The sequence below is a fragment of the Scylla paramamosain genome, chromosome 1, assembly GCF_035594125.1.
Source record: "Scylla paramamosain isolate STU-SP2022 chromosome 1, ASM3559412v1, whole genome shotgun sequence".
NCBI lineage: Eukaryota > Metazoa > Arthropoda > Malacostraca > Decapoda > Portunidae > Scylla > Scylla paramamosain.
Genome location: NC_087151.1, coordinates 10298173 through 10312264, shown reverse-complemented (window position 1 = coordinate 10312264; position 14092 = coordinate 10298173). Strand labels below are relative to the sequence as shown.

The window sequence follows — 14092 nt, the reverse complement described above, 5'->3', positions numbered from 1 at the left end:
GCATTAGGCGGTAAGTTATGCATTTAATTATGAAAAGTACGTAATGGTGATATATATATATATATATATATATATATATATATATATATATATATATATATATATATATATATATATATATATATATATATATACCACACACCGGGACAGCGAGGTTGCAACCCCTCGGGTTACATACCGTACCTACTTGCTGCTAGGTGAACGGGGGCTACATTTTAAGAGGCTCGCCCATTTGCCCATTTGATAGGAATCACAAGACACTAAAAATGAGAAGTCATCAGAGGTGACAGCATTCCCTTCATTTACACTGCGTTATTTGAATTTAGACAGCATCACCTTGGTCAACATGTCGCCAGTCTTTCACACGCACCTTTTGGCATCAGTGGTCATTACTTGGAGTCTCACCGTCTGCGGAGTACTCTTCTTTTTACCACAAATGCAGGAGCAACTCTTGCCTGTGCAGGGAACCATTTTTTGAATCTAGGTAATGAATGCTCACTCCTTACCCCTCAAGGCCTCTTGGCGACTGGCGCGTCATCTGTTATCTAAACTCACTAGCCGATTCCTACAGCCCTATCATTGAAGGGGTATATCCTCTTAGTAAGGAATCCTCAGTAGAGTCTGGTCATTCCGCTGGCTTGGTATTGCGCATCGTTGTCTAAGCCCAGCAACGCACTTCTAGCTCCACACTCCCCTTTAATATCATGGCCAGGTAAGCATGACGGGTCCGTGTTTCTGGGAAATACTTGTCTACCGGATACATGTTTCTTTGGGGATATTACTGAATCATGTAAGTTGCACTTTGATGAATGAACTTTTCCTTTCTCTCCCCAACTACCTACTAGTATGTTGACTGAATTCATCACTGCAGTCACTTTTTCTTTTTTAGTGAAATTAACTTCATTGTCACATACAATCCCATTTCCCTAATTTGACAATAATGACATGTATATTAATGAATCATGGAATATTATGTAGTTACCAGCAAAAAAAAAAAAGAAAAAAAAGTTCCACTCCCAGACATTGATAATAACTCTTCATAAACTTTTTGTGCCATGTAGTTCCATCCTCTGTGGCCTACGCTAAGGCAGCCCGTGGTACGAGCCCGCACTACTCACCCTGACTCAACAGAAGTGTCACCAACATAACTCATCACCCCCACCAGTTATCAATCCTTCACGTGTGTCATTTCACCTACGGTCGTCTGCTAGTCACCTAGTCAGCCGTTACCCTACGGAAAGAGCTCAGACCTCATAGTGACCGATCTTTGGGTAGGACTGAGATCACACACACCACACACCGGGACAGTGAGGTCACAATCCTCCCGGGTTACACCCTGTACCTACTTGCTGCTAAATGAACAGGGACTACACATTAAGAGGCTCGCCTGTTTGCCTCGCAGCGTGTGTGTGTGTGTGTGTGTGTATGAGGTAAAGGGAAAGTGATATGTTGGTATACCACATCCTGCCTCTGTTTACTGCTATCGTGCTTGGCTTGAATCGACTCAGCAAGAACTATTGTTGCATCTAAATTGATATGTGTTGCTGGAGGGGGTTGTTATTTATCAAGTGTGTGTGTGTGTGTGTGTGTGTGTGTGTTTTGGTGATCAAGGAAAATTTATGTTTGATAAGGTAATGCAGTGGAAACCTATGAAATACCAGAGGCCGGTGTAGGTTCACAGTTCACTGTAGGTTTATCTAGAATTCGGGATCAGCGCATAGGTGAACACCGTGAAGAGGATGAATTCGGTAGATTGTATGTTCAGCTCATAGTTTCTTGGGACGGTTTGAATACTCATACACATTATTTTCGTGTCTAATGCTACTGTTCTTACATTTTATGTGATCTTTGTTGCCTCAGTAAAGTTTTCTTTTGGTTTCCAATGAACCTCACTCGTTAAGGGATGATGGGGTTGTATAAAATAATTTAAACACTGCTTAATACTAAAATACATATCTAAATAGAAAAGCAATTAGATGAAATAAATTAAAAATTTAACCTCACTTTAACTTGCTGAGATGAGTCGAGTGCCTATTAGGACAATTCTGAGAAGGGAGATGTTATTGTTTGGAAGAAGAGTCATTGTAACTTTCTTAAAATTCATAGTTAATGAATTTACAAAAAAAAAAAGAAATAAATAAATAAAATAAATAAAAAAATAAATAAAAATAAAAAATACGCGAAAAACACAAAATCACGTGAAAATTCTGAGTTCTAGCGCGGGTTGCTACCACTGAATGGTAGCAACGGGCGTGGGCAGTATTGACTGTCTCGAGAGAGGTAAACAAGAGTAGCGCGCGGTGTCATTACTCATTTCTACCTACACAAGTTCTAGTAGGCTGGTTGTATTCCAAACAAAAGTTGTATACCAGTCAAATTTTTTTCACGTCCAAACAGGACATAAACCAAGTTGGACTTATTCCAAAGCGGACATATACCTAGGTACCAGTTTATGAGAGAGAGAGAGAGAGAGAGAGAGAGAGAGAGAGACGCCCTTATCTAGAAACGTTTTTTCACCACTATTTTCAAGGACCACAGAGATGATCAGGGGGGTTCTCAGGACTGTTTCTCCTTTTAATATAGTATAAATCTTGTTAATATGACACTAGAACCGTGAAATCATCCTTAAAAACCAGTGTAGCTTCAACTAATAGAACCTTTTGAAAATAGTGGAGATTGGGCGCTTAAGTGTTTCAGAATAAAGTAACGCATTCCCGAACGCTTCTACGATTATCTTAGCGAGCTAATAACATCTTAGCGTTAATTGATAATTTTCGAAAGCAAAATCGTTCGCAACTAAGAACCATGGAACATTTGTAGATACAACAGAGTCAGGGCTTTTGTAGTTCTCAACAACAACAATGGATACCGTGCGATGTAAACATATCTTGTCTGAAAATAAAATCCAGTCGTAGAAACCAAAAGTAAGCATTAAAATTGGTTTCATTACCAATATCAAGTAGTTTTCAAACACAATGAGTAGTCTTTTACTTTGTGTAATTAATTTGTACTTAACTGACTTGCTAGGAGAGTACTGAAATCATATTTCTGGAAATTACACTCATTAATATTCAACATCAGAGCAGCATCACACAAGACACAATGTATGTAGCTAACACAAACCAAGGCTAATTATGATTATCCTAATCATTCCAAACATGACCTTGCCCATATTTAAAAATGATGATTGCAATTATAACTTTTTTTTTTCATCATGTTTTTTTTTAAAAGAAAAATTAATTATATCCGTATGGGCATTTTCTTCCACATTCACAAAAAAAAAAAAAAAGTAAGAAGTACAAAAGATGAGTGCTTCTTTTCTATCATCAATATCCCTGTTATAATAAGACATGTATAGTACCTCAGGTTCAAGATACATACTCATTTGACATAGCTTCAAACATAATCCATCATAACCTTACCATCCCAAATCAAACCTAATCCAACCCACCGCTGTTTACATGAATTCTCGTTTTTTGCTGCCTTTGTTTTGACCTGGGATCGCAGATCAGCACTTTTTTTTTTTTTTTCCTATTTCCTCCATCTCCCTTGGAACACCCCCATGTGCAAACACAGCCGTAGTGATATAATTTTCCTCTTCTTCACCTCCTGCACTAACGTAAACATTTCAGCACTGAAAAAGTTGGACTTTCTAGCGCGTTTGGCTTTCAGTGGTTCCATGCTTGAAGGTGGTCCAGCCCTAGAGGGAGGGGAGGATAGACAGTGGGCTGAAAGATGTGTGTGAAGAGTAGAAGATGAGAAGTGGGTGAAGTTATGAAGGAAGTGGTAGAGTGAAAGAAGACGGAATAGCCGTCATGTTGAGTGAGTTAAATGTTTATTTGTTATTTGTTTATCTTTATTTTTATATAGTGGAGGAGGCAGTAGACACCTGCCGAAACGATAATTACTCCCAGTGAGGTCTAATGCACTGTTCAGGAGGTGCTGTGAACTTATCATTAAACCCAGCTGTGACCTCACTGAACGTTTCCCTTTGTGTCTCACAACACAAGGGGACAGTCACAGCCTGCCCTCTAAAGACAACTCTCTTCCTCCACACAAAACTACAAGCACCTAATAACACACACACCCTTCACTCAAAAAAAAAATTAAAATCATCATGGCGACTCCTACACTAGCCTCGGAATCCCCATCTGGGGAGGGGACCATAAATGTCCCCAGGTCGGACTGCCTTTCTGTCGACGAAACTAAGTGCCTTGACACCCCCCTCAACTTTTTCTTCATTAACTTCTGCAACATTCGCGGTCTAAGATCTAATTTTTAATCTGTAGAACACCACCTCTCCTAAACCTCATCTTCTTTTCCTCACTGAAACTCAGGTGTCTGAGGCAACTGACAGTAGCTTCTTTTCTGTTCCCTCCTAATTTCTCTATCCTCATTTTCGATCCAAAGCTGGATGCTGCGTTTATGTGCGCAATGACTTAACCTGCTCTCGTACCCACGCTCTTGAATCTTTCAAGTTTTTCACCATCTGGCTACGACTACAGAGTCACTCTCAAACTAAATTTATCTGTGCTGTATACCTCTCACCTAACTCCTCTGACTATAAGAAATTCTTTGACAATTTAACTTCCAAAGTGGACCCTCTTCCCTTTTGCAGAGATCTCCATTCTTGGAGACTTCAGTGTTCACCGCCAGCTTTGGCTTTCCTCTCCCTTCACTGACCATCCTGGTGAACTAGCCTACAACTTTGCTATCCTCCACGACCTAGAGCGCTTGATGCAACACCCTACTCATATTCCTGACCGTCTTGGAGATATGCCCAACATTCTTGACCTTTTCCTGACCTCTAATCCTTCTGCTTATGCTGTCACCTTTTCTTCTCCGTTGGGCTTCTCCGATCACAATCTCATATCTGTATCTTGTCCTATCGCTCCAATCCCTCCTCAGGATCCCCCCTAAGCGAAGGTGCCTCTGGCGTTATGCCTCTGCTAGTTGGGGGGACCTGAGAAGATATTTTGCTGATTTTCCTTGGAATGACTACTGCTTCCATGCCAGGGACCCGTCTTTGTGTGCTGACCGCATAACAGAGGTGATAGTGTCTGGCACGGAGGCGTACATTCCTCATTCTTTTTCTTGTCCTAAACCTTCTAAACCTTGGTTTAATACAGCTTGTTCTCGTGCTATACATGATAGAGAGGTGGCCCACAAAAGGTACTTAAGCCTTCCATCACCAGAATCTCATGCACTTTATATTTCTGCCCGGAACCATGCCAAGTCTGTTCTCCAACTAGCCAAAAACTCCTTCATTAACAGAAAGTGTCAAAACTTTTCAAGATCTAACTCCAATAATTTTGCTTCTTCTTCTTTCCCTCCTCTATTTCAACCAGATGGCACCACTGCTATCAAATCTATTTCTAAAGCTGAACTCTTTGCTCAAACCTTTGCTAAAAACTCTACCTTGGACGATTCTGGGCTTGTTCCTCCCTCTCCTCCACCCTCTGACTACTTCATGCCACCTATTAAAATTCTTTGTAATGATGTTTTCCATGCCCTCGCTGGCCTAAACCCTCGGAAGGCTTATGGACTTGATGGGGTCCCTCCTATTGTTCTCCGAAACTATGCCTCCGTGCTTGCACCTTGCCTAGTCAAATTCTTTCAGCTCTGTCTGTCAACATCTACCTTTCCTTCTTGCTGGAAGTTTGCCTACATTCAACCTGTTCCTAAAAAGGGTGACCATTCTAATCCCTCAGACTACCGTCCTATTGCTTTAATTTCCTACCTATCTAAAGTTTTTGAATCTATCCTCAACAGGAAGATTCTTAAAAATCTATCACTTCACAACCTTCTATCTGATCGCCAGTACAGGTTCCGTCAAGGCCGCTCTACTGGTGATCTGGCTTTCCTTACTGAGTCTTGGTCATTCTCTTTTAGAGATTTTGGTGAAACTTTTGCTGTTGCTTTGGACATATCAAAAGCTTTTGATAGAGTCTGGCAGAAAGCTTTGATTTCCAAACTAACCTCCTACGGCTTCTATCCTTCTCTCTGTAACTTCATCTCAAGTTTCCTTTCTGACCGTTCTATTGCTGCTGTGGTAGACGGTCACTGTTCTTCTAAATCTATTAACAGTAGTGTTCCTCAGGGTTCTGTCCTGTCACCCACTCTCTTCTTATTATTCATTAATGATCTAAGCCAAACTTCTTGTCCTGCCCACTCCTACGCTGATGATACCACCCTGCACTTTTCCACGTCTTTTCATAGACGTGGAAAACCCTTCAGAAGGTAAACATTTCACGCAGGGAAGCCACAAAATGCTTGACTTCTGATCTTTCTAAAATTTCTGACTGGGGCAGAGCAAACTTGGTATTGTTCAATGCCTCAAAAACTTAATTCCTCCATCTATCAACTCGACACAGCCTTCCAGATAACTGTCCCCTCTTCTTCAATGACACTCAACTGTCCCCTTCTTCTACACTGAACATCCTCGGTCTGTCCTTTACTTATAATCTAAACTGGAAACTTCACATCTTATCTCTAGCTAAAACATCTTCTATGAAGTTAGGCGTTCTGAGATGTCTCCGCCAGTTTTTCTCAACCCCCCAGCTGCTAACTCTGTACAAGGGCCTCCATGTATGGAGTATACTTCACATGTCTGGGGGGTTCCACTCATACTGTTCTTCTAGACAGGGTGGAATGAAAAGCTTTTCGTCTCATCAACTCCTCTCCTCCAACTGACTCTCTTCAGCCTCTCTCTCATCGCCACAATGTTGCATCTCTAGCTGTCTTCTACCGCTATTTTCATGCTAACTGCTCTTCTGATCTCGCTAACTGCATGCCTCCCCTCCTCCCGCGGCTTCGCTGCACAAGACTTTCTTCTTTCTCTCACGCCCTATTATGTCCACCTCTCTAACGCAAGAGTTAACCAGTATTATCAATCATTCATCCCTTTCTCTGGTAAACTCTGGAATTTCCACCTTCCTATGACTTGAATTCCTTCAAGAGGGAGGTTTCAAGACACTTATTCATCATTTTTTGACTACTGCTTTGACCCTTTTGTGGGACTGGCATTTCAGTGGACATTTTTTTTTATTAGATTTTTGTTGCCCTTAGCCAATGTCCTTCCTACAAAAAAAAAAAAAAAATAAAAAAAGTGGAAGTATGAGAAGTCGTGTTTTATCCTGTGAATAGCGGTCTCGGTGGTTGCTTTGATATTTTGTTTATTGGTTTCTTGAACCAAGTGTGTTCTACTCCTTGTTCGTGTTCATGTATTGTTGTTGTGTAGGTTGTGTCTTTGAGTGTCCAGCCCTAGAGCCCAGGCAATTATTTATTTTTCCCGCTAAACTGATTCGTATCGCACACGCTGATTGGTTGAAGTGAATGAGGTGCAGCTAATAACATCTTAGTTACATAGGTCTAAGAAGCCATTTAAGAATGCTTCGTAGGGCCCTAAGAAGGAGTCGCTAGGAATGTCTTCGAGAATGTGGCTACATTCTCGAAGGCATTTGTCCTGATTCTTTTAACACGTAACAAATTGTAAAAAGAGAGAAATAAAGAAAAAAAAAAGAAAGAAATGTTGGATTTATTAAATCTGATATATATATATATATATATATATATATATATATATATATATATATATATATATATATATATATATATATATATATATTGGTATAAAGAATACGGTTCTCTACAAGCTCCATATCCTCAGCGTTTCCTGGAGGCCTGTGGAAGGGCCGCTCGTAAAGGAGCTGAAGAAAAACCTGTCGAAGAGCTGCAGGGATTTAGTGGAGGTCCATCCAGGCCGCCTGGTGGTCTATATCTACCACAAAGATTGGTACCAGCGCCAGCTGGATTTCTCCGTCAAGAAAGATGACGTGTGGGTGATCACCTACCCCAAGTCAGGTGGGTAACACACTCTCTCTCTCTCTCTCTCTCTCTCTCTCTCTGAAAAACCAAATACGTTGAAAGTAAAAAAATAAATAAATAAAAAAAAAATCGTTCCTGTTACCTGGGAGAAGATTTTGGTACTGGGAAGTTATATCACGGAGGATGGTAGGTGTAACATAAATAAAATAAAAGGAAAAGGAAAGTGATTTAAAGAATTTAAAGGGGAGGAACACAGGAATTTCTGTGTTCTGCACAACACAGATATTACTCAATATAGGGTGACTATGACTGCAGTAATCAAATTTTCAAATTTAAATTTAATTATTTATTTATTTATATTAAATTATTTTATTTTATTCTACTTTTCAATTTTATTTTATTTTTTGTTTGTTTCATTTTATTTATTTTACATTTACATATTTACTTATCATTTTATTTATTTGTATCTTTTACTTTATTTTATTTTACTTATTTATTTTATTTTATCTTGTTTATTTATTTATTTATTTATTTATTTATTTATTTATTTACTTTTTTTTTTTTCTGTCAGAGAGCTGTTTCCAAACATGCCTACTGATGGTAGTATTACAGTAAGATGTGATGTGTGTGCCCAGCAGATACCATTTTTGCACTACTATCATCAGTCCTGCACATGTAAAATAAGTAAATAAATAAATAAATAAAATAAATGAATAAATAAATAAAATAAATAAATAAAAAGTAACACATACACATACACACATGCATATACCAAAGCTCTCTAAACAATAGGAGTAGCCAAGACAAGGCACACAACTCCCATATTCACAGTAATTCACACATTTGCTTGGGTCTCTTGGCCTCTTGGCCCCTGACAGAGAAGAGGAACTATTCTCTCCCTCACTTTACAGGGATCAACCACACAGCTTGGACAGTTTGGTCAGTTTGGTCTGGAACAAGGCTTCATAGCAAGTACTCTCCTCTATGATACTTAATAATAATAAATTAATTAATTAAATAGAATAAATAGAATATGTGGTGTGCCTACAGGGACTACATGGATGCAGGAGATGACATGGTGTGTGGTGATGGGCATCCACCACCAGCAGACCTCCCTCCCCCTCATGAAGAGGTTCCCATTCTTTGAGTAAGCTGACCATTTTTTTTTTTTTTTTCTTTTATGCTTGGAAATAGATGAATACTATTTATGTTTTTTTTTCTTTCTTTCCCAAAGTCAGTACATTTTTTAAAGTTATAATTACTAATGTTTGAAGAATTAAATAGCAGGTACTATGATAATATAATTTAACTATTTGATTTACTGGATATATTTAGTCTGGAGCTTATTTTTGTTGGTACACAAGTATCTCTAAAGACAATGCACAACAATGTATAGAATTCTTTGCCATACTATGATACAGGCACATGTATAACAGTGTACATACACATTACTAGTACATAGACACCTGCTCCAACTAAGTATCCTAGCTTTTCTGAGTTCAGTTTTCTCAGTTCAACCTTTAATACTTTAGGTGGGATTCCATGATAGCCCCTGACTTTATGGACGAAAAACTTTGTGCTGATGACCCTTGCCTGCCAGGAAACACATGGAAAATTATGGCCAACATGTCCTCCCCACGAACCATCAAGAGCCACCTGCAAGTGCCTCTGCTGCCCAAGCAAATGTGGGAGGTCAAGCCAAAGGTTTGCCTAAACTATCTCCATTGTCTTTATTAGTCATTGCCATCACACCTAATGTGTTACTTCACCGCCTAAAATTAGATGTATCTGTTACTTCTAATGTAACAACAACAACAACAAAAGCAAAAACAATTATATAATAATGAGACATTTTTACAAGTTAGGGATGTAATTCAAGAGAGAGACAAATCTATTATGAGGCAAGTTTATTCCTTACTAGTTTAATCCTTGGCTTCTTCAGCTTAACTGCAGAACTTCCCCCTGAAGAAATCAAGAACAAAAGTAATCAGGAATAAACTCGCTACATAATACCTTTGTCTCTCTCTCTCTCTCTTGAACCCCATCCCCAATAATAATGATGATGATGGAGGGGCTACAAAGAAGGATGACATTGTGGCTATGTGATGTCATTGAATGCCAAATTTGAAGGGTTGAACCTACAAGGAAGTTTTATCATCTTGCCTTGACTTGTTATGACAGTCTGAGTGAGTCACTGAAATTTTGGGGGATATTTTCGTGATTCTAACTATTTTAACAAGGATTCTGCATCATCAGTGGGAACAATTCTTAGAACACAACCATTTAGCTGTGTGGCATTTCAAAGCAGTCCTGACGAATGAATAATACATTTTGGAACACAGACCATAAACTCACAAAGCTTGCATCATACCATAACTTTTTGAAAATAAGTAATGACCCTAATGTGGAGGTCCCACAATCCTGTGGTACACCTTTAAATGCAGGTTAGAACAAACAATACTTTGAAAAATCAAGTTCTAGAACCAATTACTTTCATCTTAGCATACCTTAATGTACATTGCATTTGGCTTGTGGCTGTCATTTGTGTCTCTCACACAGATAATCTATGTGTGCCGTGACCCCAGGGATGTGTGTATCTCTTACTACTTCCATTACGTTAAGTTAAATGGCTACAAAAAGGAACTTTCAGATTTTGTGGAGTTCTTTTTGGCTGACATAAGTAAGTGGCCAATTCTGTGCATGGGGAAGGTTAGATTAAAATTGATAATTTCATTAGTTTTGCTTATATCTACAGTATGTAATATAAGTTTTAGTCATATGCAGAGCCCATCAGTCTATGTAATTTGTCAACTCTTGAAAGAAATTATCATCCTTTGTTATCAGATGATGTCATTGTGACACTTTGACATTTCTAGTCCTTGTCTTTACTTCTTGCATACAATGTACAACTCCATTCATAAATCAACTGAGCAGCCAAGATGCAGATTCATATTCTTATTGAACATCCCACTTTTTATAAAAAAAATTTTATCCATTCCCTTCTTTTTTTTCTCTGCACTTGCATCTCCCTTGAAAGTAAGTCTCTATTCCTGCATATCTATCAAATCTCACATAGGTTTCTAATGTATCCTCTCATGTCTTCTTTAGAACTACTAAATGCAATATCCCCTTTACTCCCATTTGACAGCATTTGCTCAGTTATTCTAAGCTAGCTAGTTGATAATATTTACTAAACTTTTCTTTGATCTAAATCCTGGCTGTTCCTAATCAACAGTTTTCTTTGTGTATTTAAGTTATCTTTCAATTAAGACAATACCATCTTGCTAAATATGTTTGACAAATATACTTGTCTCATTCCTTGTTAAACTGTCAATTGTTACCTGTGGTTTCTCCATGATCCATTTAATCTCTATTCACTTTCCCTTTACTGCCTTTGTAATGGGTTACACAGGATGCAATCTAATGAGTCAATAATTTGTATACTTAACTCCAACACATATGTTGAAAATTCCCCCAAACAATTTTCTCTTTACTCCACAGTGCCCTTTGCACCCTTCTGGTCACATATTCTGGACTTCTGGAGGAGAAGAGATCAAGAAAACATATTGTTTGTGAGGTTTGAAGATATGAAGGAAGTAAGCAATCTAGTTTGTCTTTTGACAATACATATTACACTTCCAAGAGAGCTTGGTATATTTTGTTAATAGATTACAATATTTTGTTGATAAATTACATGCAGGCAAGATATGACAGTAATAATATTGCAGAAAATTATCCAAAATAAATTATTGCTAAATTAAAACACAGTATAGTGTAGTGAAGTGACTAGGCTTACAATCCCCCCAAAACTATCTAATGACCTGATGAGTCTTATGGTCCTGCTATCTAAGATGATGCCCTTCTGTTCTCATCAGGAGTTCAATCCCTTGATTACTTCCTTTCATAAGTAAAGATTTAATGCACCTCTAAGTCAACTTCTCAGTGTTTCCATGGAAAAGCCATTGGGATTATTACATTGGAGGCAGCACTACAGTAAAGATAAATAAATAAATAAATAAATAAATAAATAAATAAATAAATATATATATATATATATATATATATATATATATATATATATATATATATATATATATATATATATATATATATATATATATATATATATATATATACACACAAGGATATATAAAGAAAATGTTGTATAATGTGTTCATGATTTGGGATGAACTAAAAATACCAAAAATGACTTTATGGGGGAAAGGAATCTGCCTAGTGACTAGAGTTACAAAGGGCCCCAGAATACAATAACTAGCTATAAGGAAACATAATTCCTGACAATGTTTTTTTTTTTTTTTTTTTTTTAGGATTTGCTGAGTGTGGTGCAGAAGGTGGCAGATTTCCTGGGCAAGCAGTTGAGTGCAGAGGAAGTGATAAGGATTGCTGATCATTGTTCATTTGGAAGCATGAGCAAGAATAAAGCAGTCAACAATGAGACTTTGCCTGCTGCAGAAAATGAAAAAGCTAAAGGACTCAAGTTCATGAGGAAAGGAAAGGTATTAGCATTATATTACTGCTTTAAATTGTAGCTTCCTAAAGTAATCCATTTAAATGTAGAAAAGTGAAATGGTGATGATAATTATAATGATAATGATGATGAATGTGATACATTAGGAACTGGCATGTAAAATTAGATTATTTCAGAAAACTATTCTGAATACTACAGTGATATAACAGACATATGATCAAGTACTGACATTTTATGCTAAGAAAAGTTTCAAGAGGCCATTGTATTTTTGGCTTGTAGTACATAAACTGGAGGAAAAGTGCAGAGCTATTAACAAAGTTGACCACTGACATGGATCAGATGAAAATAGGGAGTTCTTTACCCAGTCAGTATGTTACAATTACGTTATTAGTTCCCCACATGCCACACTTTACATTTCAGGTGGGTGACTGGAAGAACCACCTGACAGACACCCAGATCAAGGCCTTCAAGGAGTGGACATTCAAACACCTGGAAGGATCAGACTTCCCTTACTACCAGGACTATGAGTGAACCCAACTTACTGCTGGAGTTGCTATCGGTCTGTGATCAAGCTAAAAGTTATCACTAATTAAAAAATCCTGGAAGTGTTGCATTGCCAGTAATAAGAGAAAAAAAGTAGTATAACATGCCAGAACAATTGCTCCCTGAATCCTAATGCAGGCTTTTCTCAAGCACCACCTATCAAGGAGGGCATTTACTTTTTTTTTCATATAGGAGGGGCACCAGCCAAGGGCAACAAAACTACAATAAAAAAAAAGGGGGGGGGCGGCGGCCCAATGAGGTGCCAGCTCCCAGAGTCGAAAGTGGTAGTCAAAAATTACGAGTTGTCTTAAAACCTCCCTCTTAAAAAAGTTCAAGTCATAGGAAGGTAGAAATACAGAAGCAGGCAAGGAGTTCCAGACTTTACCTAAGAAAGGGATGAATGATTGAGAATACTGGTTTACTCTTATATTTGAGAGGTGTAGGGTCTACTGCCTCTGGAGGAGGCAGTAAACACCTGCCGAAACGATAATTACTCCCAGTGAGGTCTAAAGCACTGTTCAGGGGGTGCTGTGAACTTATCATTAAACCCAGCAGTGACCTCACTGAACATTTCCCTTTGTGTCTCACAACACATGGGGGCAGTCACAGCCTACCCTTTAAAGACAACTCTCTTCCTCCACACAAAACTTCAAGCACCTAATAACACACACCCTTCACTCAAAAATTTTTAAATCATCATGGCGACTCCTACACCAGCCTTGGAGTCCCCATCTGGGGAGGGGACCATAAATGTCCCGAGGTCGGACTGCCTTTCTGTTGACAACCCTAAGTGTCTTGACACCCCCCTCAACTTTTCTTCATTAACTTCTGCAACATTCGCTGTCTAAGATCTAATTTTCAATCTGTAGAACACCACCTCTCCTCTTCTAAACTTCATCTTTTCCTCACTGAAACTCAGGTGTCTGAGGCAACTGACAGTAGCCCCTTTTCTGTTCCCTCCTACTTTCTCTATCCTAATTTTTTATACAAAGCTGGATGCTGTGTTTATATGTGCAATGACTTAACCTGCTCTCGTGCCCACACTCTTGAATCTTCTGAGTTTTCCACCATCTAGCTACAACTACAGAGTCACTCTCAAATTAAATTTATATGTGCTGTATACCTCTCACCTAACTCCTCTGACTATAAGAAATTCTTTGACTACTTAACTTTCAAAGTGGAGCACATTCTGACCTGCTTCCCTTTTGCAGAGATCTCCATTCTTGAAGACTT

General features: G+C 38.3%; 1 protein-coding gene across 1 annotated transcript; it reads left to right on the top strand.

Moving 5' to 3' along the window:
* The first annotated feature begins 556 nt into the window (after positions 1 to 556).
* LOC135100246 (luciferin sulfotransferase-like) lies at positions 557 to 13375 on the top strand. Its single transcript, XM_064003133.1, has 8 exons — positions 557 to 712; positions 7670 to 7863; positions 8878 to 8974; positions 9360 to 9531; positions 10387 to 10507; positions 11329 to 11423; positions 12156 to 12344; positions 12737 to 13375. The coding sequence occupies exons 1-8, from the start codon at positions 705 to 707 to the stop codon at positions 12845 to 12847; spliced, it is 987 nt and encodes a 328-aa protein (XP_063859203.1). The 5' UTR covers positions 557 to 704; the 3' UTR covers positions 12848 to 13375.
* Positions 13376 to 14092: the final 717 nt, after the last annotated feature.

Bases quoted from the DNA above. Each gene is read 5' to 3' on its own strand.
- LOC135100246 (XM_064003133.1), top strand. The intron at 8,975-9,359 runs GTAAGCTGACCA...TTAATACTTTAG, and splicing joins AAGAGGTTCCCATTCTTTGA to GTGGGATTCCATGATAGCCC. The intron at 9,532-10,386 runs GTTTGCCTAAAC...TCTCTCACACAG, and splicing joins TGTGGGAGGTCAAGCCAAAG to ATAATCTATGTGTGCCGTGA.